General features: G+C 35.8%; 1 protein-coding gene and 1 pseudogene across 1 annotated transcript; both read right to left on the reverse strand.

The window, feature by feature from the left end:
- Nucleotides 1-8,839: 8,839 nt before the first annotated feature.
- On the reverse strand, nt 8,840-11,082 carry LOC115964209 (putative methyltransferase DDB_G0268948). Its single transcript, XM_031083567.1, has 2 exons — nt 10,854-11,082; nt 8,840-10,015 (listed from the first exon to the last, which is right to left on the reverse strand). Exons 1-2 carry the CDS (start codon nt 11,001-11,003, stop codon nt 9,383-9,385), a joined length of 783 nt encoding a protein of 260 aa, XP_030939427.1. The 5' UTR covers nt 11,004-11,082; the 3' UTR covers nt 8,840-9,382.
- An 8,545-nt stretch (nt 11,083-19,627) lies between these two features.
- On the reverse strand, nt 19,628-20,884 carry LOC115962908 (annotated as a pseudogene).
- Nucleotides 20,885-25,637: the final 4,753 nt, after the last annotated feature.

Below are 25,637 nucleotides of genomic sequence, written 5' to 3' on the forward strand. Positions count from 1 at the left end.
ATCAAACTTTGTTTTCCTTGTATCAAATGCCTTTGCATCAAAATTGGTTTCTTTGTCCAAGGACCTTAGTGAATATCATTTCAAAAACCTTAGCCATACAAATGGTGCCAAATTTTTCCTAAAAGGACAAGGTGTTACACCTTAAAATTTTCACTATGTCCATCCCAAGACTTTTAAAAACCTATGCTAATGCTCAGTTGCTTGCCACAATTCGGTCATGTTAAGATTTGCATCACTTTAGGAACTCATTCAAAAACAAGAATTCCAAATCATGGAACTTCTCCCCCCATAATTGCAAAATGAAATAGGGGCATGCTTAAAGCATTTGGACATAAGACTAACATGTGCTTTGGTTTTTGTTTCCAACATGAAAATATCCCAATCCATCTCGAGGTGTGAGAAGAAATGTGGGAAGTTTGAGATTCTTGTATCTCCTAGCTTATACAAAAAGACATGTGCAAGAACAAAGATTGCAGACCGAAGTCTCAGTTCATGTTAGCTAAGGATCTTCAAAAGGCTATTTAGACGGTCGAAGGACCAGAAAAATGCCATACTGGGGCAGAATTTTTCTCGATCCTTCTCCCATGTAAAAAGAGATGAAGTTGATGGCAGTAAAAGCATCATGAATCTCGGTGCAATTTTCATAGGGTTTTCTCCAATAGACCGAAGGGTCATCCATGTTCTCCAAATTCACCTCAGTCGAGGTCATGACAGAAGCATGTGCAGCCATTTCTGAATACACGAGCCTTGAATAGCTCATTCAAGAACTCACTCCAAGGAGTCAAAGATTGCAATAAACCTACTTCTGGTTATCTTGTGGATGTAACATCTCTATCAATTAGTATGAGACACTATGTTGGACATGAGAAGAGACAGTTAAAAGGATGCATGAGGCCACCCTATTGGAGGAGGGCCTATGTATTTCCAATTTTGTTGAACCTTCTTAGGACCAAGATTCCCTACTAACTTCAGTCTTTTGAATTTCCTTTTCAAGGATTAGCTTCAACTTATCAAGTATCCAGAGAGGCATAACCTAGGTTGCCTACTCCAATGAAGTTTGACCAATTTCTTTCGAGGAAGCCACCAAGTGCCCTAAATTCCCTATATCAAACATGATCAACAACCAATTCTATTAAAGCATTAACAGTATGATTGATGAGATCAATGATCCACAAGATATCCGTATGGACCGGAAGAAGGCCAAGCCTTTAGGAGCTCTCAATATGACACTGGGGTGGATTTTTAGTGGTCTCATTCCCATAAGACCACTAAAAATCCATTTCATGCAACTTCCATATTATCCATGAAGGTTAGCTACCGCAAGCCTAGGAGCAGAATTTTGCCAAAAATTAGAGATGATCCATACAGTTTACAAGCTCCTTTGTCAAGGCATCTCAAAAGGGTGAAAAGAACCCAACATCTCTCAAGCAAGATCAGCCCGCTCAAACTTGGTTTTCTTCAGCTTGTTTCAGTAGGCTTTTCCTTCCAGTCTTCAAAAAAAGGAAAAAAAAAAATCCTCTTTGCCTTCAGGTAGATTGGGGAGGTTCCTTTGGAGAGGAAAAAAAAAAAAAAAAGATCTTATTTTGCCTTCTGATAGTCTAAGTGTTTCCTTCGAATATTTCCTAGATAAAGTCTTCACTCCCCTTCGGGTAGACTAAGCGGTTCCTTCGGGTTTCTCCTAAACAAATATTCCTTCGGGTCTTCCTCAGAAAAAATATTCTTTCACCTTTAGGTCTTTCTGAACAAAGTCCTCCCTTTCTCTAAGTATCTTGAGATGTCTTTGGGTTTCTTGATATGTGAATCCTCATGCCCTTCAGTTGAAAATCTCACCAAGTTGTGAAAGTGATTGAGAGACCATGGAAAACGCCACAATGGGGTAGCTTTTTTCACACAGTCTCTCCCCTCTGAATGGACTTCTTTTCAATAGCCTCAACAACATCTTGAACTTTAGCAAGGACCACAATTGCAATTTCTTTACAAGGCCATCAAAAGATCTTTTCAATTTGCTCAAAGCACTCCTTGGAAGCCTGACTTCCGCATTGACAACAAAAAATGGCGAACCAAGCCTACATTCAGGAAGAATCATGAACTATCTCTTGTTTTATTGGATCCTACCATGAGCAAAGCATTCATTTAACTTGGACCATTTCCTTCTCAGGAACATTCATACAATATTGGGACCACCTCAGTCATGATGATTCACTTGACAAATCTCAAATCCATGAGAAATTAGCTCCGGCTACTTCAGCAATACATTTTCAAAACTTGCTCGTAATGGGTGCCTACATAAGAACCAGGGAGGAAGAGTAAAAGGATTGAATTTGGTCGAATGAGAGCTCAGCAATATACATCCCTGGACTCTCATTCTACACATTAGCGATATACATTCCTAGACTTACATCCTAATCTACAGTGGATGCACCGACGACAAGCGTCCCTCAGGCTCACATTCATTCAAAAGAGTTTCCAAATCCCTAATCTACATTGGGTGCACTGATGGAAAGCATCCCTCAGGCTCACATTCAGTCAAAAGTTTTCCAAAATCCCTAATCTATAGTGGGTGCACCGATGACAAGTGTCCCTCAGGCTCACATTCATTTAAAGGAGTTTCCAAATCCCTAATCTACAGTGGGTGCACCGACGACATACGTCTTTGGGCTCACATTCATTCAAGAGTTTCTGAATCTCTTATCTATTATTCCCAACTACTTGGTAAGTCCCCTTACCCATATCCTACATTTTATTTTTAACATTCAAATTCCTGCATATTCATGCACTCATATATCAAAAAAAAAAAAAAAAAAAGCCATGTTATTTACAACCATGTCCATGAGGTGTTATAGGTTTGGAATGAATTGTGACAGACAAAAAGGAAGACAATGGATACAACAGGTAAGAGAGGTAACTAAGCATAGACCCCTTGATGGTTCTTTCAAAACTTATCTAATTTTCGGAATATGTCAGCAAAATACGGCATCTTTCTTCTTTATCCAACACCTCTCATTTTAATCTAGATGTTAGATAAAGAAAGGGCAGCTGTTGATACCGTATTTTGTCTAGCCCCAAAATTGATGGGAATTTCAGATGTCAAATCAAAGGTTACATTAGTTATTTGGGTATGACATTAAACACTTTTGAATACTTTTTACTTTAATATCCAAATACCAAAATTAGGCTTGAATTGATTGAATTGTTGTGAAAATGGAAAAGTTGCTAGTTAAGAGTTCACCTCTAAAATGAGCTTTGTTATTTAAATTGGTAGTTGATTTCCTTCAAAATGCATATCTAACATGATTACCAAAGTTTGCTGGATTGCTCTGGTGAGCTGCATTTGTAATAGAAATTAATCTTGGGCCATGCTCTAGGGATGTAGGCATTTACTTTCTTGCTCTGTGTGCTAGCATTGTGCATGATATATGTATATATATACCTGCTCCCCCCTTTTCTAGTGTGATTGTCACAGTCCATGTCATCTAAGGCAAGCAATGCCTAATTTCTGCCACGAAAGCAAGGTGAAATGTCTTTGGATTTTCGCCGTGGAAATCTGGTACTTTGTCGAATGCCTTAGGAAAGCATAAATTGGAACCACACCCATTCAAAAGCCAAAACCTCAAAGCCCCCATGCATGCAAACCCCCGAAAGCCAATGCCGAAGTCATGTTTTTACTGCCAATCTCCGAAAATTAAGGTTTTATCAAAACAAAGGACTGTCCTTAGACAAGCGTTGTGGGGTGCCTAACACCTTCCCACACGTAACCAAACTTCTGGACCTGAGAATCAAGATTTTCTTGCCATCCACATTAGATTAGGAAAAACGCCCCTTTTTTCTTAACCTAAGATTGGTAAAAAAATCAACTAGAACAGATGACCAATCACACCTTAGAAAAACCCAATGATTAGTGGTGACTCCACTCACCTTTGGTAAACACCTAAAATTTGGCTCAGATTCCTGCCATAAAACTAAAGGTAGACCTACCTACCTCCATAGAGAGAGAGAGCACCTGAAGCTCCCCGCGAAGCACATGCATGTGCACCACACCACCAATTTGAGAAGGGCCATACACGCGCAAGAGCTGTCATCACAGCTGGTGGTCAAACAAGGGCCCGCGACTGCCGCCGCCGTCGCGGGCCCTCATTTTGAAATCTTGAGTATAAAACATGACTACAAATTTTAGAAACGAGCTAGCTTAGGTCACCTTTGTAGATCACTTTACTTGAGCTTTGAACAGACACAAACATGGTGGTGGCTTGTAACAAAGCAATATCTAGGGCATAAGGGTTATTCTTCAGTATTTGTTGTGATGTAGAATAGATAGCACATGCCTTCTTGGAGCAGCATGAGCAAAGGAAGTCATAACGCAAGATCAAAGAGGGGTGCCAGTAAAAGCCATCGGGGTGACAATATCGGAATTGCATGAAATTAGGTGAATTCCTTCATTAAAGCCCCGAAAACAGTGTTTTTGCTATTTATAGTAATATTTGTTTTTTCTTCAATAACTTTTAGTTTAAAGTCAGAATAAGGCATCGTCTGTTTTAGGACAACCCTTAAGGTCAATAGTTTATGATTCTACATTTAACTTAATTTTTCCATTTTTGGTAAAATTCGGTATTTTGTCCCCTAATTGTGTAATTAGTGCGAATTAGGGTTTTTTGAAGTTTTTCTCAGTATTTATATGTTTTGTAGCCGTCAAAGGTAAGGCAGACTATTATCAATAAACACAGACGTTTTGTCAAATTTTCTTTTGGTGGATTCCAGTTTTATTCTCCTTGTGGATTCAGGAAAACCCCTCGTGGATTCGAGGTTTACTACCAGAAACTAACAGTTTAGTCTTTTTTTTCCATCAAGAGAGTATCGTGTATGCTTGCTTTAGGCTTCTGTGACATCATGTTGGTTACTAACGCTCTGTTAGTTTTGAAATACAATATTTTCAGGAAAATATTTTCACATTTTACAGTGTTTGTTTTGCTTTAAAATATTTACTCAAAAGTAAAATATTTTCAGTCAACAAAAATAACCAAGGCAAATTTGTGTAAAATATTTTACACTTGAAATATTGGTAAAACATTTTACATTTTGTTCTCTCTCTCAACCCGATACTCTACCTATTTCTTTCACTCTCACACTCAGTATTTTCTCCAAAACTCAATCCACCACAGTCCTTCTCTCCCACCTATCACTGGCTTCACCTTAGGCACCACCCATCACCGACTCCTTCCTTCATCGGCGCTACCCATCATCAGCTTCACTTGAGTTTTTTTTTTTTTTTTTTTTTCCTTCTTCTTCTGTAGTCCTCCATTGTTGTTGTCAGCTCCACCATTTCTTGGCTACCTCCACTATCATCAACTCATCCACAGGTTCTTAGTTTTAATTTTTTCCCTTTACTGCCGAGTGGGTTACTGATCTGGATTTTTGCTTCGTTTGGGTCTAGCATGACTAATTTTGTGGGCTGCCATGGATGGTTGGGACAATTTGTGGGTCATGGTGGTGGTTCATGGTGGCGGAAGGTGGATAGCTAAGATGGTTTATGGGTTGCTGTGGTGGCTGTGTTGTGGTGGTGGTTGGCTATGAGAAATGTGCCAACAACGATTTTTGTGATAACTCTGTTGAGAATTTTGCACTTTCTTTTCTTTTGCAATCATCCATGATTCTATACTTGCATTTTTTAAAAATTTAAAACACTCAAATTCTTTATTACAATTTTAGGAATTTTGCATTGTTGCAGAGGAAGAAAAAAATGGCATTTTAAACAACAAAAAGAAGCCTCAAAGCCTTTCTCTTCAAAGCTCTCCCTTTGTTGGTGTGGGTGTGAGTTTCTGTTAAGTGATTAGGGTGTTTATGTTTCATTTTGATTAGAGATTTCAAGAATTTTTGGCATATTTGTTTTTTTTTTTTTTTTTTTTTTTCTTCTTCTTCTTCCAGTGTTGAACTTGATTTTCAGGATTCAAGGTAGTCCTTTTTGTAGTCCTTGTAAACCAAAACTGTTTTGTCCTCAATCACAATGGTTTTAAGATAGTCTTTTTTTGTAGTCCTGGTAGACTTTGATGCTCCCTCCATCTCTATGTATTTTTTGGAAGTTAATTAAAAAAATATATTTTAAATTTTTAATAATTTTTTCTATCCATTTTATGTTGTGCTAAGTACTGCAAAATATTTTACACAACATTTACATGTACACAGTCAAACACGGTAAAAAAAAATATTTTCCTGCAATTACATCGAAACAAACAGAGCATAAATGCAGCAATAACTGAACCCAGATGATCACTTGCAAATAAGTTGCAATGATACGACCAAAGTAACTGGTGGGACGAAGATTGCACAAGAAAGGTAAGGCACACTTCTACGTAAGCCAAGGCCTAAGAAAGGACCAGGGTTTCAGAGAAAAATTCAAGGCATTCTTTGTTCCTTTTTTTTTTTTTTTTTTTTTTTTTGAGGGAATAGTTCAGTTGATTTAATACAACTTTTTCAAAAATAAATATAAATAAAAACAAGAAATATGTCATGTCCAAAGAGAGCCACGATCCAAGTTCAGACATCAGAGCTATGAAGCACGGGTGCAAATTTGGGTTTGGGTGTGTGTGCGGGTGTGAATGCAGGTGCGGGACTCAGTAATTTTTAAAAAAGTAGGGTGCGGGTGCAGCGGGATACGTTTACTAATAAATTATTAAATATATATATATATATATACAAATTATTAAATATATTTTCATATAATGGTAAACATATACCAATTTAAGAGTAATAATAACTACAAATAATTCAGTAATTTCAATTTAAGTTGTTTAACCTACAAATAATTTGACAAATATATAATTAGTTAATAACTAAATAAGAAATCAACTCAAGTTTTTTTTTTTTTTTTTAAACATGTATTTCGGCTAGTTTTGGATGATTTCGGCCAGTTTCTGCTCAAATTGGAGCCAAATCGGCACCAAATCAGTGCAAATCGAAAAACAAAGAAAAAAAAAGGGTTGGAGAATCGGCGCGTTTTTGAGTGTCGGGTGCAGGTGCGGTGATCCTGGAGCCGCACCCGTGCTTTCTAGCATAAGAGACGGCAAGTTGAAGATTTGAAGACAAGATTAGGATAAGTGTGAATTAGTTGAATCCAAAGTTACGAGTTTGAATTCAATAATGATTCTGATCAGATTAGAATTGTTTGTTTAGATTAGATTAGTTGTTTTTAATTTCAATTTCAAATTGTTATAATATAAGACTAGTGCCTTGTCTGATATGGCTATTTACACCGTATCAGTTGTAATGCAAAGGATTAAAAAAAAAAAAAAAAAAAGAAAAGAGGCGGTCTCTTTTTATCAATGTTCAAGTGATTGGTATCTCAAATCGACTAAATTATCATTTTATTTTCCAGTTCATAATAGAATATCAATGGGACATAAAGAGAATAAACTTTTATATTATTATTACTGTCACAATATTTTATGCAAGGTTGACAAAATCGAAATCCTACGTAGGATCATGGGAGGTAAGTAGGATCATGGATCGTAAGATCGAATCGTGGATCGTAAGATCCTACCTATTATCAGATTTTAAGCAAAAAACCTATTGATAGTGATTTTGTATGTCATATAATCACTTAAAATATGAATCCATCCATTAAAAAAAAAAAATTGCATCATAAAATGTAATTTGCAAGCACTACATTGTTCTTATGTTATTCTAACGAAACAAAATATATTTAACTTTTGACATAATGTATCTAAAAAGTTTAGTACATGTTTAATTAGCAACTAAGTACCAAAATATTATCTACACATGGAAAATGTTTTCCAACACCATGTTCCCATCCCAGGTCAGACCTATTTCCTGGTGCATTTTTTCGCTTAATTTTCTTTCTAGCCAAAGTAGACATTGTATATTTGTACTAGAGCTGCAAAAAAAAACACCAAGATATAGAGCATGCTCAAAAAAATCAGATAGAAAATTCATCAAACAGGTTGTGTGCAATTCTAAACTACTAATTGTGTTTACTAATATTTCTCAAAGAATCCAATACTAAAGATCCTGTTTCATAATTTTTCAAATTTTACTTAATTTAGTTAACAAAATAGAAAAATAAAAACCTTAAAAGCTTTGTCAAAATCATAAACACAACACAACAATCTGGAATCAAACTATCAAAGTACAAATAAATGATAAACTACTAACTACCAAAGCAAATTACCAGAAAGTTTAAAGGCAGCAATGGCTCACGACAACATCATTGAAAAGGCTGAGAGGTGCTGGGTTTTTGACAGAGGATTGAAGAAGCGCGGGACTGAGGTGCTGGCACTGAATGTTTCTAAATGTTTCTAAATATTTAAGAAAGCTTGAAAGCAGCGATGACTCACCATTAAGAGGGTTGAGAGGTGTTGGGTTTTTGACAGAGGACTATGGAGGCGCGAGACATAGCTGTTGCGTGCTGGAGCTTAGTGTTTCTAAAATATTTAGGTTTTTTTTTTTGAAAACTTAACTTAAGTAGTATAGGTTTTTTTGAGATTTTATTTTGAGAGGGATAAATTTGGGACTTCAATTCATTGGGCTTGTGGGTTTAGGACCTTTAAGTGGACCGGGAATTATCTTGCTGGACTTACCCAAATGACCCAAATGAATCCCACTTAAAAAATAAATAAATAAATAAATAAAATATAATAAAAGCCAAATGGTAGGATCGTTAGGATCCCATACGATCCTTTGATCCTATACGATCCTGCACGATCCTACAAACGATCCTAACATTTTTACGATCCTGCTACAATTTTATTCTTTTTGATGGGATAGGATCGTAAAATCGCACGATTTTACGATCCGGTTCACGATTTTCACAACCTTGATTTTATGCAACAATCATAAACAACCCACTCCCTCTTTTCTTTTCTTTTTTTGGTTAAAAGGATATGAATTAAACAAAACACAACCATACAATCACTGCCTCACCACAGGGGCAGGGCTAGCGTTCACAGTTCTACAAAAATACATATCAGATACATCCATGTTAACCATAGAGCGAATATCAGAGCTAGGGGGCAAATCAAAAATAACAAAACTCTCATGGTTGTGCCCCATTTGGCCAGTGCATCTGCTCCTTTATTCCCTTCCCAGTAAACATGCTCCACACGAACTTGGTGTAAACTTGCCGAGTAAGGATCTGCAGTCATCTAGCATAAAGGACAAAATTCCAGCTTATCAAATAAAAGTACAAAATTCCATTAGTCTTGTTGTTAGAATGGAGAAGTTCCACTATCACTTTCGCATCCAGTTCCACAACCAGGCCCTGGATTCCAATACTATTAGCTAGCCACCCACTCCCCTCTTGTCTCAGTCCCTTACCTGGTTTCCACCAAAATAATAATAATAATAATAATAATAATAATAATAATAATAATAATTAAAGCCTAACTTTTCCGGCAAGCATAAAGCCCTTAAAGATGATTGATCTGACCAATGTAGGTCCTCCCCAAGCACTCTCAAATTCTTTTACCACACTTTCTGATAACAAATCAACACCTTGGTCCTTAGCTGTATTTACTGGAGACCATGACCTGAACATATTCAAGAATTTCTCAAGTGACACCTCCTTTGGCATATCTAGTTGTTGTGGTTTCCCCTCACATCCTATACCTACACTTTCAAAAGGAAATGGAAGTATCTTATAATCATCATATACGCCTTTTATTTTTGGGTCCCAATAGGGAAGAAGTGTGTCAAGAAAACGCTTCAATATGGGATCAAAAGTGGGGCTAACTACCATGTCATGATAAGCCCAAACAGCAATTACACCTCCTGGCTTTTTTAGAAGCCGTGTTACTATGGAGTAGAACTTGGGGAGCTCAAACCAGTGGACAGCTGCGGCCACAGTAACCAAATCAACTGAATTTTCTCCTCCAATCAAGGCCACTAATTCATCATCTGTCATGGATAATGGAGTGTGGAGATATCGAATGCGAGGGTGTGGCATTGCAAGTTTCAACTGAGCCTCACTCACATCGGTTCCAATTACTTGCTCATAATGCTCAGCAACCTGTCAAGAATAATGTAATGCAATTCTAACAATCTTAGTTTTACTTGATTCTTCACAAACGTCAAGATGCAAGGAGACAATTTTATTTTGCAGAAAAGTAACAATAGGTTTTTACTATTTGTGATGCAACCGTACAAAATTCGGACAAGTTCATGAATTTATACCCCATGCAATACCCAAGATGCACTAACTCTTAAATTTCTTTTCTTTTCTTTTCCTTTTTTATAAAAAAATTCTAACTCATGAATTGAAAGGTCTTTTTTTTTTCTTTTTCTTTTTTTTTTTTTTTTTTTTTTTTTTTTTTTTTTTTTTTTTTTTTTTTTTTTTTAATTCTCAGTCTTAGCAATTGATCCAAAAATAAAATTTAGCAATATTATCCATCTAAATGAATAACTAAAAAGCACCATCAATTGGAAGCTCAATTGTGATAATCAGACACCATCAATTGGAAGCTCAATTGTGATAATCAGACTTCTACATTTTCATTGCAGTTGATAGGAATCTAGGCTAGCTTTAACACTGCAGGTCAAGCATCCTCATTATGCTAGTCAAACTAGCAATTCGGTAAAAGAATAACTAAACACCCATATAAACAGCAAGCATCAAGCAAAATCATCAGCCAATATATTTTTTGTTTATACTTTTAACTCGAAATCCTAGCTCTGTTTCTACTTTTGAGAGAATAGTAAGATGCTTCAAGAGAGGTGGGATAGGCATCTTCATTAGAAAAAAGAATTCTAAAAGAAAAATTATAATAAATCGTATTGATTATAAACTAGCTAAGATGGATCAAACTGCAATGTATTAGAGAGATAGAGGAAGGACAAAAGGGACTAACACCAATAGCAGCTTGACCATTGCCGGTGCCAACATCCCAAGCTAAAGAGTGGTGCGGAGTTAGAGCAGCCAGCATGGAGTACCACTCGGTTGGATAAGTTGGCCTAGCATCCGCGTAAAAACCAGCTTGCTTGTCAAACCTACCAGCCATTCTCTAGATTAGGCTTCGTCTGTGAATTGCTTCTGTTTTCAAACTTTCACTCACCACTCGGATCTAATTGAGAATAAATGGACTGGGTGGTTACCTTCCTGCCACGTGATATTAACCTAGTCCACACGTTTATTCGTTTCTTTTCTAACTTTGTGGATGACAGCTTTTGATCATTATTCATGAATAGATATTTGCTCTATTGACGTGAACCACAAATTTAATTAGCACCTTGTCTAAATTTGTCGGTGGCTATTTTTGATCACTATTCATGAATATATGTGTAATACATATGTGTAGTTCGCCCCCAAAAAAAAAAAAAAAAATGTGTAGTATATCTCATGTATTGACTATTGCACGCTCACCATACCGTGGATTGAATCGTATATATATGTTGAAAGCATAATTTCATCATTTTTATCTTAAACAAATTTATAAGAGTATGTGATAAGAAGGATTTCATAAAATTTGGCCACAAAGGAGTGATACATTTATAATATTTTTATAATAAAACCTAGGTGACACGTTATTATTGGCTCTAATTTAGGTCCGCTACTCACGTCACTTTTTAAATTATCACTAATAGTTAATGTCAACATTTTCACAACAAAACTTAGATGTCAAGTTGATAGTGGTAAATAAAAGTGATACCAGTAGTGGGTTCATGTAAGAACTAATAACAATTTGCCACCTAGCTTTTTTGTAAAATTATTATGAAAAGTAAAATGCTAGAGTTACAAACTATTTTACAATATATTTTACAAACTGCGGATGTGATGAGTGGTTATTTGTAATTTGGTAAGTGAAAAAGTGATGGGCCAAATGAGAATAGTAAGAATTGACTCCAAAAACAATTTGTAAAATAATTTGTAGTTGTATCATTACTCTTGTGAAAATGTTATGGATGTGGCACTATTTTATAGATATATAGTACATAATTATTATCGTGATTCCAATTAGCTTAACTGATAAAGCCTCCTGTCGTCGAATAAGAAATCTAGGATTTGAACCCCGCCTATACTAAAAATAAATGAGAAATGCATGTCCATAGCATTTTTCACAATATTTTCATTACAAATACTAGATGGCAAATTGTTACTGGAGTGAGCGAAAAAATAATTTTTGTGGTAGGTTCAAATTAAAATTAGTAACAACCTACCAACTAAAATTTGTTATAAAAGTATTATAAAAATATTGTGAACGTAACATTTCTTTAATAAATTGGTATTTTATCTAATGATAAAAAGCAATAATTATGAAGTGAAAACTTTAAGTTAAAATTCTATAATAATAATAATAATAATAATAATAATAAAAGGTACATGATTATTATTATTTTTAAGCATCAGAAGATTTTGGAAAATCTTGTGTAAATCAACAAAAATCATATCTTTTAACTTTTTATCCCTTCTTCTCACATCCAACACTCAGTGGTGGAGCCATTTTGGCCACCAAAGTTTTTAATTTTTTTTTATAACATTTATATGTAATTTTTGAAATTACAATTTAGACGTTCAAAAATTTTCCTTGGCTCTCTCTTCAAAAAGTTGAGTTAGTTCCATGACCCTTCTAAAAAGAAAACAAGAAAAGAATACTAGCAGGCTGAACCAGTGGCTTTCAAAAGAGGGGTAAAAAAAATTGTCTACATGACCCCTGAAAATATATTTTAACAAAAAAAAAAAGGCAGAGTTTGATCCTATCAAAAAAAGAAAAGGCAGAGTTCGACCACAAAGTTATATTCTTAGAGAATATCAATGGCACAAAAAGAGAAGGCTACTAAATTAGTCTATTACTAGTCGAGGTGTCCAGGCAAACCGGCGACTCGCCCAACCCATCCGACTCGCCACCACCTGATCCGACGACTCCGGCGGTCGGATGTGGTTTCCGACTTTGCTAACCCGACACCCAGTGAATCAGATATCGGTTTTTCAGTTCAAAACTCATGAAACTCGACCCGAACCGAAGTCCATTCAATATCTGGCCATTTTTCCAAATCCGGCCACTTTTTTCCAGATTTTGGCCCCTTTTTTCTAGATTCCAACCCCTTTTTCACTTAAATCCGTCGATTTCTGGCACAATAAACACTAGATCTAGCCGAACTAGTGATTTTTCATCACGATTTGGCAGAAATCTCGCTAGATCCGACGGGATCTCACCAGATCTTGAATGGATCTGGCAAGATCTTACCAGATCTAGCGAGATCTCGCCGCGTTTAGAAGGATTCCGGTGAGATCAGTTTCACCCGAAATCGACCACCACCCACCGGCGACTCGAACCAACGAATCCGTTACTGTTATGGGTCGGTTGCGGGTTGAAAAATCACCCACTCGAACTGTTACAGGTCAGTGGTGGGTTGGGCAAAAACCCGACCCGCCCTACCTATGGACAACCCTAATTACTAGTTACTAGTTACTCTATGATAGAAATAGAAGCAAACAACATTGTACTATGTTGTTGCTAGCTTAAAGAGTTGAACCTCAAGTGATTTTCCATATTGTCCATGTTTACTTTAAACTGATAACTCCAACCTAGGAATCTAATACCAAAATCTCAATTATATTAAAAAGTAAACCAAATAATCCTAAAACAAAATTGTAGAAAAGCTCCATTATTTTCTTGAATGGACCAATAGTCAATAAGTTTTAGCCCTTAGTTGAAACTCTTAGGTTACTCTAGAACCCAAATTCATCAATGGCTTGTTATCGAATAGAATTATAGAAATAACAAAAACTTCTACAAAATCCTATGTAACGAAATCCTATGTTTACCTTCTCTTTGGACACTAAAATTAATAGAAAGAAGATATTTTTAATTCTTACCCATGCTTTAGATATTTGAAAATCTAATCATGTGTCCTCGCCACTTGATTTGTAGAAAAACAACTTAAGTAGCTCTATACAAACACCAAGACAACTACAGAAATATCTGCAATTATCTAATCAATACGTTACAATTAAAACGTATACATTACAATTAGAGACTATTAATGCCCATTTTTGACAAAAGGGGCCAATGACAGAAGAAGCCCAACAATATGAAAAAAAGGAGGAAAAAGAAAGCAATAAAGTAAAGACCATTGGGCCAAAATGACAGAAATAATGGTCCACAAACCCACAAAATAATAAAGTGGCCCCAAAGAAAGCAAACAAGTCAAAGAAGTCCCCAAGAATGAAGTAGTAAGCCCATGGGAATCGTAAAAAATGGAAAGAAAGCAAAAAGGGGCAGAGGAGCCCAAAGAAAGGAATTAGTAAATGGGATTGGTTCAAAGGCCAATAAACCTAAAGGCAAAGGATGTGATAATTAGGCCAAGGAAGCCCAAAGGATTTAGCAAAAACCCATGGGAATGTAAGAAGTAGAAAAGAATGAAATGGGCTAAGGATGCCCAAAGAATGAAATGGACTGAGGAAGCCCAAAATGTTGAATGAACTGACCCAACAAGAATGTTGGGCAGTAAAGACTAAAATACGGAATAATATGAGAAACTGGCATGGCAGGCGCTTCAACTCGCAAGCCTATAAGTAATAACAAGGTAAACAAAGGTAAATGATATTATAGCAGGAACAATGCAGTGGTATGGCAAGAGCACCTGCTAGTCCATGAATAAAGGATGAAAAGAGACATGGGTTAAATTTAAGAAGAGAAAGCCCATACCCAAGCAATGCTCAGCCCAAAGAAGAAATGAGATGCAGAGAATGAAGACCCAAGAACTCATTCACGCCGCAAGAGTTAAACAAGCACCAAAGAGTGCAGCAGAGTCAGACAAACTTGTAGGCAATGGCAAATGCGTGAGTGCCAGAAAAGCAATGGACTCATATAGAAGCGAAGCACGCACACAAGGTTCAGGCACCATCTACTTGTACCCAGCCAATATAGGGGAGGTGGCCTACAGGTCAGAGGTAAGAGAAGGTGTGGTCTAGCAATGGGGAGAAGAGGGAGCCTATTTTGGGGTTCCTGCTCAAGCTCTTCTGGGGGAAATATCCTACTAGGATGACATCTCACCCAAAAAAGGTAAACATGATCTGGAATCACTAGGTGCATGCTATAGAAGTTAGTAGGGGAAAAGTCCAACCCATATCCAGATGGGAGTGTCAAGGGAAGTAAAAAAACAAAACAAACTACTTTTGTTTGGGAATGAGGCGTGGCACGGCCAACACAGTGTAGTGGTAGTGGTTGGGCAATCGGCAAACTAGTAGGCAGTCCTGGGAGGACACCCACAACAGGCCAAAAGCAGTTAAGGGGTAAAAATGGTAAATCCTATCACGGCAGGCAATATAAAAGGGCCATAAACATGCACAATAAAAAACAACAACAACAACGGGAAAAAGAAAGAAAACAAAGAAAAACGAGTAAGAAAAATAAAGAAAAACAAAAAACCAAGAGTAAGGAGGGAAAGTATGAGTGATAGGAGTAAAAAAATGCACCAATACGCTACCCACTTCTCTCCCTCTCAATAGCCCACTCTCTAACAAGTCAAGAATCTGAGATTAAGCCACTTAGGTCCATTTTCCAAAGTGAGTAACTTCTACAGCAGGATTCCCTTTTGAGATTACCCACATTGGAGATTAATTCCCTTTTTTGGACTGGAATCTGCTAAAAACTCAAGCCCATTCCTTTAGTAAACTAATCTTCTTTTTCTTTTGCCATGGCTGATTAAGGACTAACGTGACTTTTTGCTATTAATCTATTCTTGCTGTAATCACGTTGTGATACTTTTCCTTTGTGGAATTGTTCATGCATTATTGTTGTTAGAAGAAAATACTTTAGTTAACATGTTTTAGTTATCCTGTTGTATTGTGTTTTTCCTGCTATAACATTTTGTAATAGTACTTCCTACCGTGAGCATGTGACACGCTTAAGACTCTTGCTAGGGCGCATCGGCACAAGGAAGGCCCAACTTGTGCACAAGGTAGCCTAAGGTGTGTTTTAATTACGTCAATCCCGACTTTCCTACCCCAAGATCATAGGGTCATAGTACAGCAGGAACAATCCAGCCCAAGACACAAAATGGCCCACCACAAAGACAAACCAAACCAAAAATATTATGTTACCCATTGAAATATCTTAAAAAGACACAAACAGATTACTTGGTTACAAACAAATTACTCATATACATGTATCCTATCTAGACAGAGGAGGCAACCTAAGTAGGTTTGAAGAAACATAGGGTTTGAAAGAAAATAGAACGAATGATTACAGATGATTATTTTCAACAACCCTATGTAAACATAGTAATTGGTTAGGATTGCCCATCGTTTAATCATAAAAATAAACTAATCAAGAAATTCAAGAACCTAAAATCCAAAATCAAAACCCTAAGTTGGACTGTAGGAATGGAAAAGTTAAGAAGCAATTGGAATCTATATATCTACCAAAATTGAAAACCCAAAGAGTTAGAGAGAAAAACCTAAATGGCTATTGTTCCAAAGAGAGAAAGAAAGAGAAAAGATTCAAGCAAAGTCATCGGTGCAAATGGGTGGAAGTGGAGAGTTGTCTCTTGGGTCAATCTACCACAAATTGGTCATTGTTCAAGCCGTTTTTGGCTTTTGCGTAATCTTCGAATCTCAATGGTTCTGTGGAGCCTCTTTGTCGAGTCCTTCTAATAGCATTGTGTAGTCATGGCGAGGGGCTTGGGTTCTATGTATTTACAATGCTACAGAGCTGGATCTTGTAAAGTGGAGATGAATTGGAATAACAATCTTGTGCTTGATTTCTTATGTTTGTGTTTTTCATGGGAAACAATGGAGAGGCCGAGAGGAAGAAAAAGAAGGAGATGGGACTTATGTTTTGTTTAAGAGTCAAAGAGAGTAGTTCTATCGGGTTTTTGTTTTGGGGGAGAAAGGGAGTGTTTTTGTTTTTATTTTTTAAATACTATGTTGTTGTGGAAAATTATAAAAGCTTCAAATCCTATATGGCAAGCTTTCAGAGAGTCAAAAAAAGTCAACAAAGAGACAAAGGTTTCGATTTTTATAGTATATATAGATTATAAAAATTGTTACAATACTTTAGGTAGCAAATCTTATACAATCACATACAACCCTCACTCCCTCTTTCCCCAACCCTTTACCCTATCTTTTACAATAACATTTTAAGAAATAAAATTAAAGAATAAATTTTCCCACAAGCACAAAAGCCCTTATAGATAATTGATCTGACTAATGTAGGTCCTCCCCAACAAATTCTCAAATTCTTCTTTTTTAATGTTTTCTTTGGTCTTAATGCTTCCTCACACAAGCAAGGCTGGACCCCAACATGCCCAACAGGTAAGTGTTCTCTAACAAAGGAAATGTTAACAATAGAGAAGTGTGGTGGCTCAAAGAGACAAGGATGAAGCTGAAGGAGAAATAGTTAAGCCCAAAATGGTGAGTTTAGGTTTTAGTTTTTTCTTTTTTCTTTTTTTAATAGGCAAAATCTAGTACCAGCTAAAATCCTCAACTCGGCCGAAATTGGCCACAATGGCCGAAATGACCCAAAATAGGCCGAAATCGAGGTGGAACGTGAGGTATTTTTGTACCAGTTTGCATACCGTTACGAAATATTCCGGCCCAAGAAATCAATAACATTGTTTCAAATATTGCTTTATACATATTTGTTGTTTGTTTGGGAAAAACTTATTTAGCTTAAATTGAAAACTTTTTTACTAAAAAAAAAAAAACTGTAGATGAAGCTAAAAGCTAGCTAAAATAGTACAATGGAACTCATAAATAGTACCAAAAAGTGCAATGGGACCATGAATAGTACTAAAAATAAGTTGAATAATAGCAAAAATAAACTAAATAGTATTAAAAAAAAAAAAAAAAAAAACTGTCTTTTTCAACCAATGCCAACGCAACCTTGATGTGCTATGTTTAGCTTAGCTCTTGGTATATGAAAATTGGTTAATCACTTATACTTGAACTAATTCTATTAGTTTAGCTTAAAAGTGATTTAGCTATAAAACCAAAAAAAAAAAAAAAAACATGGTTTAAGGTTCAATTTTATTGCTAGGATTGTTATAGCATCTTTCAAGCTTTAATCTCCTAAGCATAATGCAACAGAAATATGTGAATTTAGTCAACTTTTTGATGAAATCATGAGAGAACTAGGTCACCTTAGTCTTATTTTATTATATTTTAATTTGTTGAACAATTAAGATCATTGGAACAAGATTGTGAGCTATATGAATCATTATAAAAAAAGATAATTTGGGGGACTTGAATTACAAACACTATAATCTTCGCACGTTGCAGTCATTTCCTCCTCAACGGTCTCGGCCTAAGTGGGATCCCCCTCCTCTGTCGCTCATCAAAATTAATTTTGACAATGCAGTCTTTAAAGAAACAGAGGAAGCTGGGTTAGGAGTAGTTGTACGTGATTCTCATGGAAAGGTGCTCGCTTCCTTGGCGAAAAAGATCAAGCTTCCGTCATCATCAGAAGAAGTTGAAGCGCTTGCAACTGTTCGAGCTATCACCCTTGCTAGACCTCAATCTACCCTCTTTTATTGTCGACGGAGACTCAAAGGTGGTTATTTCAACCTTAAGAAAAGAAGAGGAATCTTTCTCTTCTTTTCGCTATCTGATTTCTTCCATTAAGCACTATTTAGTTTATTGTAATTGCATTTCCTTTTCTCATACCCGGAGGTCGGGGAACTCAGTTGCTCATTCTTTAGCCAAATTTGCAAAACTATTGATGGTTTTTTAGTGTGGATGGAGGATATTCCACCACAAGTTTCTGATGTACTTTTAGCCGACTTTGGCTGATTTCAGTATTTATATGATGAAGATGGATTCTCAAAAAAAAAAAAAAAAAAAAAAACATGGCTAGAGGTATGTTTTATTTTCTTCTATTGTTCTAAATTTCTTAGATCCAGTTCTTAAAGGCTCACAAGTTATATTTCACATCCTCTGTCAAGCCTTGCCTTGGAACTGATTTAGGGCTTGTGGTGGTGTTTCTCGATGCCCCTCGTTTGTTAATAGTTATGATGACCTATTGAAAATCCCTTTCAAACTCAACCTGCAAAAAACAAAGTTCCTTCATGAAAGTGATTGCTCGACTTGTTGCCATCGCTTCTGCAAGCTCAACCGAATGTGGATGTTGTATTTTTTGGCTTAGAACTGCTATAATATATGCCGTCAGACTCTCGAAATACCACTTCTAAATCAGACAATGAAACTTTTGAAAAAAAATCAAAGCATCAAAGTTAGCTTTATAAATTCCAGCTAGAGGAAAAGACCATCATGTAGGGACCTTGCGATGAATCACCTTAGGAATTCATTGTTGCAACTCAAGAAATTCCGTCAATAGTTCATCTGCTTTCTATACCAATAAAACAAACCTCTCTAATTTTGATCCTCCCTTGCCTCCAAATATGACTTAACCTACATTCCAAAGAAACTTGAAAGAATTATCCATTTACCCACCCACCCCACTCCCTTTTCAAAAAAATTACCAATTTATTTTTTCACCATTTTTTATTTTTTATGGAATCGCCAATTTATTTTCAAGATCAAAGAAAAGTAGGGAATATCAATGGCACGTTAAGAGAAGACTATTAATATATTATACAACAATCAGAAACACATCTCTCCCCCCCCCCCCCCCCCCCCCCCAACCTCTTACCCTGTTTTTACATGAAATCTAAAGAAAGAAAACTAAAGTCTAACTTTTCCGGCAAGCATAAAACCCTTATAAATGACTGATCTAACCAATGTAGGTCCCCCCCAAGCACTCTCAAACTCTTTAACCACACTTTCAGATAACAAATCAACACCTTGATCATTGGCTGTAGTTACTGAAGACCATGACCTTAACATCCTCAAGAATCCCTCAAATGATGTCTCCTTTGGTATATCTAGTGGCTATGGTTTCCCCTCACATCCTAAACCTACACTTTCAAATGGAAATGGAAGTGTCTTATAAGCATCAAATATGTATTGTATTTTTGGGTTCCAATAGGGAAGAGTGGTTTCATGAAAGTGCTTCATTACAGGATCAAAAATGGGGCTAACTACTATGTCAGAATAGCCCCAAACAACAATTATACCTCCTGGCTTTCTTATAAGGCGTGTCACAAGAGAGTATAACTTGGGGAAGTCAAACCAGTGGACAGCTTGGGCCACAGTCACCAAATCAACTGAATTTTCTCCTCCAATTAGTGCTACTAATTCATCATACGTGATGGATAACAGAGTATGGAGATATCGAACACGAGGGTGTGGCATTGCAAGTTTCAACTGTGCCTCACTCACATCAGTTCCAACTACTTGATCATAATGCTCAGCAACCTATCAATAAGAATGTCATCCAATTCTAACAGTCAGTTATTACACAAACTTTTTTTCATTTTTCTTTTTTACTAAAAAGGTAGATATTATACATACTTTAAACAGTTTATTATTATATGCCTAATACTTTTCCTAGTCTTCTTAATAAAAACCAATTAAGATATATTATTAATTGAAAAAAATATAAAAAATTAAAAAAACATAGACAATTTTTTATGCAGGACCAGACAACATAAAGTTTAACTTCGAATCCCCAAGTTAAAAATAAAAAATAAAAAAAATAAAAACTGTAATGCCAAACACTTATTAGTCAAGTGACCATTTTATTTTTTAAATTGATTAATGAAAACTGGCTAAGGTGGATCAAACTCCAATTTCATAAAAAAAATAAAAAGACCAAACTACAATGTATTGGAGAGAGAGAGAGAGAGAGAGAGAGAGAGAGAGAGGAAAGAAGGGAGTCAAGGGACTAACTGCAATAGCAGCTTGACCATTGCAGGTGCCAACATCCCAAGCTAAAGAGCGGTGAGGGGTGAGAGCAGCAACCATAGAGTACAACTTGCTTGGATAAGTTGGCCTAGCATCCAAGTAAATTTCAGCTTGCTTATCAAACAAACCAGCCATTCTCTGAATTAAGCTTGGTGTGGAGCCTATAGACCTTGTGAATATCGAATTTGCCAGTATTTTTTTTTTTTCTTTTGTAGTAGTTGGTAATATATCCGAAATTTCTGACGCATGTGCTTATGCACTTGCATTTATCTCAAAATAAATTAATCAATGACTTTGGACTGGATGGATGACTAGTGAGACTATGGTTTTGACACGGAACTTACATTTGTCGAAGGTAGACAGACAGAGAGGTGTCGCATGCATATATGAGTGACCGAATATACATTTGTTTATGATATAGAGTTAGCTTTTGACAAAGTTTTTATTCTCCTCTTTTCTAACATTTTAATTTGGTGACTAAATAATTGTTTCTCATTGATTAAGATCAGTCCAATAAAATAATTAATATAAAAAAATTTATTTTGTTTATCGGCTGATATTTGCGCTTAATTAAAACTATTACAATAAAAAAAAATAACTTTATTTGTTAAAATTTAGAAGCCTTTCTACTTGAGGCCTTAGATAACCGTCTCATTTGCCTATATTGTAGAGTCGGCCCTACTATCATTTCACCTTGTTTCCCTTAATAAATTCACTACTAAACAATTTGTAGCGTTTTGTTATTACAATGGACAAAGCCAAAGCGGCAAATCCTCAACAGACTAGACCTTGCATAAGTTTCTTCCAACAGGGTAATTATTGAGTATTCCCAAAATACCATAAATACGTACTCTGACCTCTCACATAATTGTGAGTCATACTAATTAAATTTATGGTAGGACCCACAATTCATGTGAGAGAGAGGAGTACGTATTTATGGTATTCTCGGAGTATTCAATAATTTTCCCCTCCAACAAATGACCCCATGGATGAACCAATGAAGTCTCATCACCTTGCAAAGCCTTTTAATGACTATTTAAGATCATCATTTATTATTAGAAGATATGTGAAGTATATTTAATGCATTAGCATTATTACTATTGTTGGGTTATAAATATTGACCCTAGTTAATTATCCAATTACCCGAATTAATTAATTAGATCAAATTACATGCAAATCAAATTAGGATACAAACAAATCACTAGTCTAAACTAGAGTGCAACGAAAATTAAAATTGACATGGTGATTTGTTAATGAATAAGGAAAACTTTCATGAACAAAAACCTCATCGACTAAATTTCAAGTCATAAGTTTTCTTAATCCCCAATATTTTTTATAGTTTTCTTAGAGAGTTTGCTATTTTCTCCAAATCTAAGAGAGTAAAGACTGGAGAGTGACTGCATGTATGGTTTTTAACCATTACTCCCTAGGTAAACATCATGATTTTTAAACTACTATGCATTTGATGTTAAATAGATAAATATATTATATAACATATAAAGAAAATAAGCTCATTAAATTTATAAAAATATATAATATATTATAAATAAAATAAAATATTTTTAATTAGTTATTTGATTAGGTTTTTTAACGCATTTCATGATCGGTTGAGACTTAGCTTTTTTATTTAATAAAATGAGTAATGACTGAATTGAGACTTATATAGCTTTGATTTACATATGTTCATGTGATTCCTGAATTTCACGAACATATACTAATTTATTCAAATATTTGTGAAAATTATTCTTTTTTAATGATTAATTACTAAAATGTTTTGAAAAAAAAAAAAAAAACCAAAATGTCTTCTTGGGACACCCAAAAATACAATGAACAATTATGGGAGCCTAATACAACTATTTGGCACACCTAACAACAATTTTTGGAGTATGATCATTATCCTCTCATACTAATTTACTCTCAACAATTCGGTTGGGAGCAATTAGCCTGCTTTTTCCTATGAATATTATCACAGTTCACGAAAAATTTTTGTTGGGCACCTATAAAACCTTCAGTAAAGACATGAAATAATGTATGATTTTGAAATGGTAAAGATTTAATACACTCCTTAATAACCAATGGGTAAAATATAATAATTTTAATAAATTAAGTAATTTTTATCTTCCAAAGTTGAGTCATTTAACTACATTAAATTTTCTCTCATTTTAAAAGTTGTCATTTATTCATAGAGTTTTTAACAGTATTCTATGTAGTGTGCTCTTTCTTTTTGAAGTATTAATTTTATTTGCAAACATATGAAAGTAATTATCTATGGTAATATTTATATATAGATATGACAATGTAATGTTTTGATTTAGTTAGACATCCTCCAAGATGAGATTGCAAGAAGGATAATCAAGTGTCATACTTTAAAGAGGTTGGGTGATCAATGGAGGAATTGGAAGTGCCCTTTGAAAGCAAAGCACTATGATGAGTTAAAAACTGCAGCATAAATAATGGCTGAGGCTCCAAATATAGTAACTCACCAAGATTATGTTGAGCTTGTTTACTCTTGGTTTAAAGGAAATACAATAAAAATAATGCATGTGAAAAGATATGTGTTAGGGACATATTTTATGTAATTGACTAATCTTTTGACAAAATGCACTTTACTTGTAATTGGGTAGATCTAGGATGGGTTTAAGACTTCAAAAAACATGTTGTTCAAGTCAAGTGTTAAAGTCATGAAAATCTGACCAAGAAACAAGTAAAGAAGAGTTGTTCATTAAAACTCGACAGCAATCTCAACAAAAAGACTTCTATCGAGATTTAAAGTCAAAATTCGACAGAAGCTCAACACAAGCTATTTCTATCAAAACTTACGAAATCGAAATTCCAGATCTGATTTTTGGCCCATGCTTATATATTTGTATAGGGTTTCTTTTCTCACAACCCTAAACATATATAAGGCTTATTTTGAAGGCCGTCGCGCATGCAGAAAGTGCCCTAGTTCATTATTGTCTCTAAAAGAAGCTACTGCGTCTTTACACCAAGGGTTTTGTAACCAAGGAGCTTCCTGATCTTCATTATTGATGAACTGAAGAACTTTGCAGACAACAACCTTCTTCAAGTTGCTGGAGTTAGTCACGTACTGGATTCGTGCATTGAACTGGAAGATTGCCACTACAATACAAGTCCAATTCGGTATTAGGGTAAGGGTTCGACTGTAGGTTGGTATTTTGGGATAGGCCAAAGGGTTTGGTAAGATTCTTTATACTTGTAATCGCTTGTGATTGATAATAGTGGATTCCTAAGAGTGGTAACCTAAAAATCACCTGATGGGGTTTTGCCTCGATGGTTTTCCCATTTGTAAACAAATCACCTATGTTAAATTTATTTTCCGCTGCATTTAGATAATTTGGTGATTTGTTTGTGCTACCACACCATTGCATGTAATTGAACCTAATTAATTAACTTAGGTAATTAATTAATTTGCAAGGGGTCAATACATTTTTACCCTAACAAGTGGTATCAGAGCAAGCACACTCTAATTAGGTTTTAATCTTTACTGTGTGATCCATTAACTCCTGTTTGTCATGGATAGAGGACAGTCTCTTATTATATCTCATTTATTTGATGGCACTAACTATGTATACTGGAAAGTACGCATGAGAGTTTTCTTGCAGTCTTTAAATGAGAAGGTCTAGCAAGCTGTGGAAATCGGCTGGGTGAAGCTAAAGGAAGTGTCGGCTGATTAGGATGAGGTCAAGATCAAAGCGGCAAACTTTAATAGCAGAGCATTGAATGCCCTATTTAGTGCGGTGACCAATGAGGAGTTCAAGAAAATATCCTCAACTGAAACTGTAAAGTAAGCATGGACCATCCTCCAGACAACCTATGAAGGGACTAAAGCTGTCAAGGATTCAATGCTCTAAAGGCTCACGACTAGCTTTGAAGAGATAAAGAAGGAGGAGGATGAGACGTTCGATAAGTTCTATGCCAAGCTGAAGGACATAGTGAACTCAGCCTTCAATCTTAGTGATCATATTCCTGAGCCCAAGATTATGAGAAAGGTGCTCAGATCTCTTCCTGAGAGATTTCATGCGAAGATAACAGCGATTGAAGAATCAAAGGACATTGACACCATTCCTTTGACTGAGCTGATTGGCAACTTGCAAGCCTATGAATTGGGTTTGACTAGACTTGGGAAAGGAACCAAAAGTAAGAATATGGCACTGAAGGCCAAAAGTAATGAAATTGATGAGTCTTCAGATGATAAAAATTCCAAGATGAAGTCCTACATCACTAGGCAATTCAAGAAGTTCACGAAAAATGCCAATGTGAAAGGTTTTGACAAGGACTGTAAGCAATCCAATTCTTCTCAATTCAAAAGTCAAGACAGGGGGAAGAAGGAGACTAAGGATGGTGGTCACTATACTATTCCGTCCGAACCAAAGTGTTTTGGATGTCAAGGTTTTGGACACATGAAACAAGAATGTCCAACATATCTCAAGTCGATTGGGAAAGGCAAGGCTCTTACTGTTACCTTGAGTGATACCGAGCCTAAGACTGAGTCAGATGACGGTGATGACGAGGGAATCTTGAGTGCTTTCACTGCCACAATGGATCCTACTGAAGGGATCGTAGAAGTAGTGGATGAAGAAGAGGACTTAGTGGAATCCAAGATCGAGAAGATGGATGAACAGGATGACATCCATATAGCCTATGCAAAGTTATACAAAGTATCTGAAAAGCATGAGAAGTTCTATAGGCTGTCTACTAAGAAGCTTAGTGAATTTGAGCTAGAACGAGAGGAGCTATCCACAAATGTTGATGAAGCCAATCAAACCATTAGAGCACTGAGGTTTGAGAACAGCTTCTTAGTTGAAAGAACTAAGAAGCTTGAAGCAAAATAGTTCCAAGTTCGAGCTTAGTTGGAGAGGACTTCCAA

Source organism: Quercus lobata, chromosome 10 (genome assembly GCF_001633185.2).
Source record: "Quercus lobata isolate SW786 chromosome 10, ValleyOak3.0 Primary Assembly, whole genome shotgun sequence".
In the NCBI taxonomy this organism is placed as follows: Eukaryota; Viridiplantae; Streptophyta; class Magnoliopsida; order Fagales; family Fagaceae; genus Quercus; species Quercus lobata.

Excerpts from the sequence above, each read along its gene's own strand:
- LOC115964209 (XM_031083567.1), bottom strand. The coding sequence starts at position 11,003 with ATGGCTGGTAGGTTTGACAAGCAAGCTGGTTTTTACGCGGATGCTAGG. Across the intron at positions 10,016-10,853 it reads ATGGTCAAGCTGCTATTGGT|GTTGCTGAGCATTATGAGCA; the intron begins GTTAGTCCCTTT and ends TATTCTTGACAG.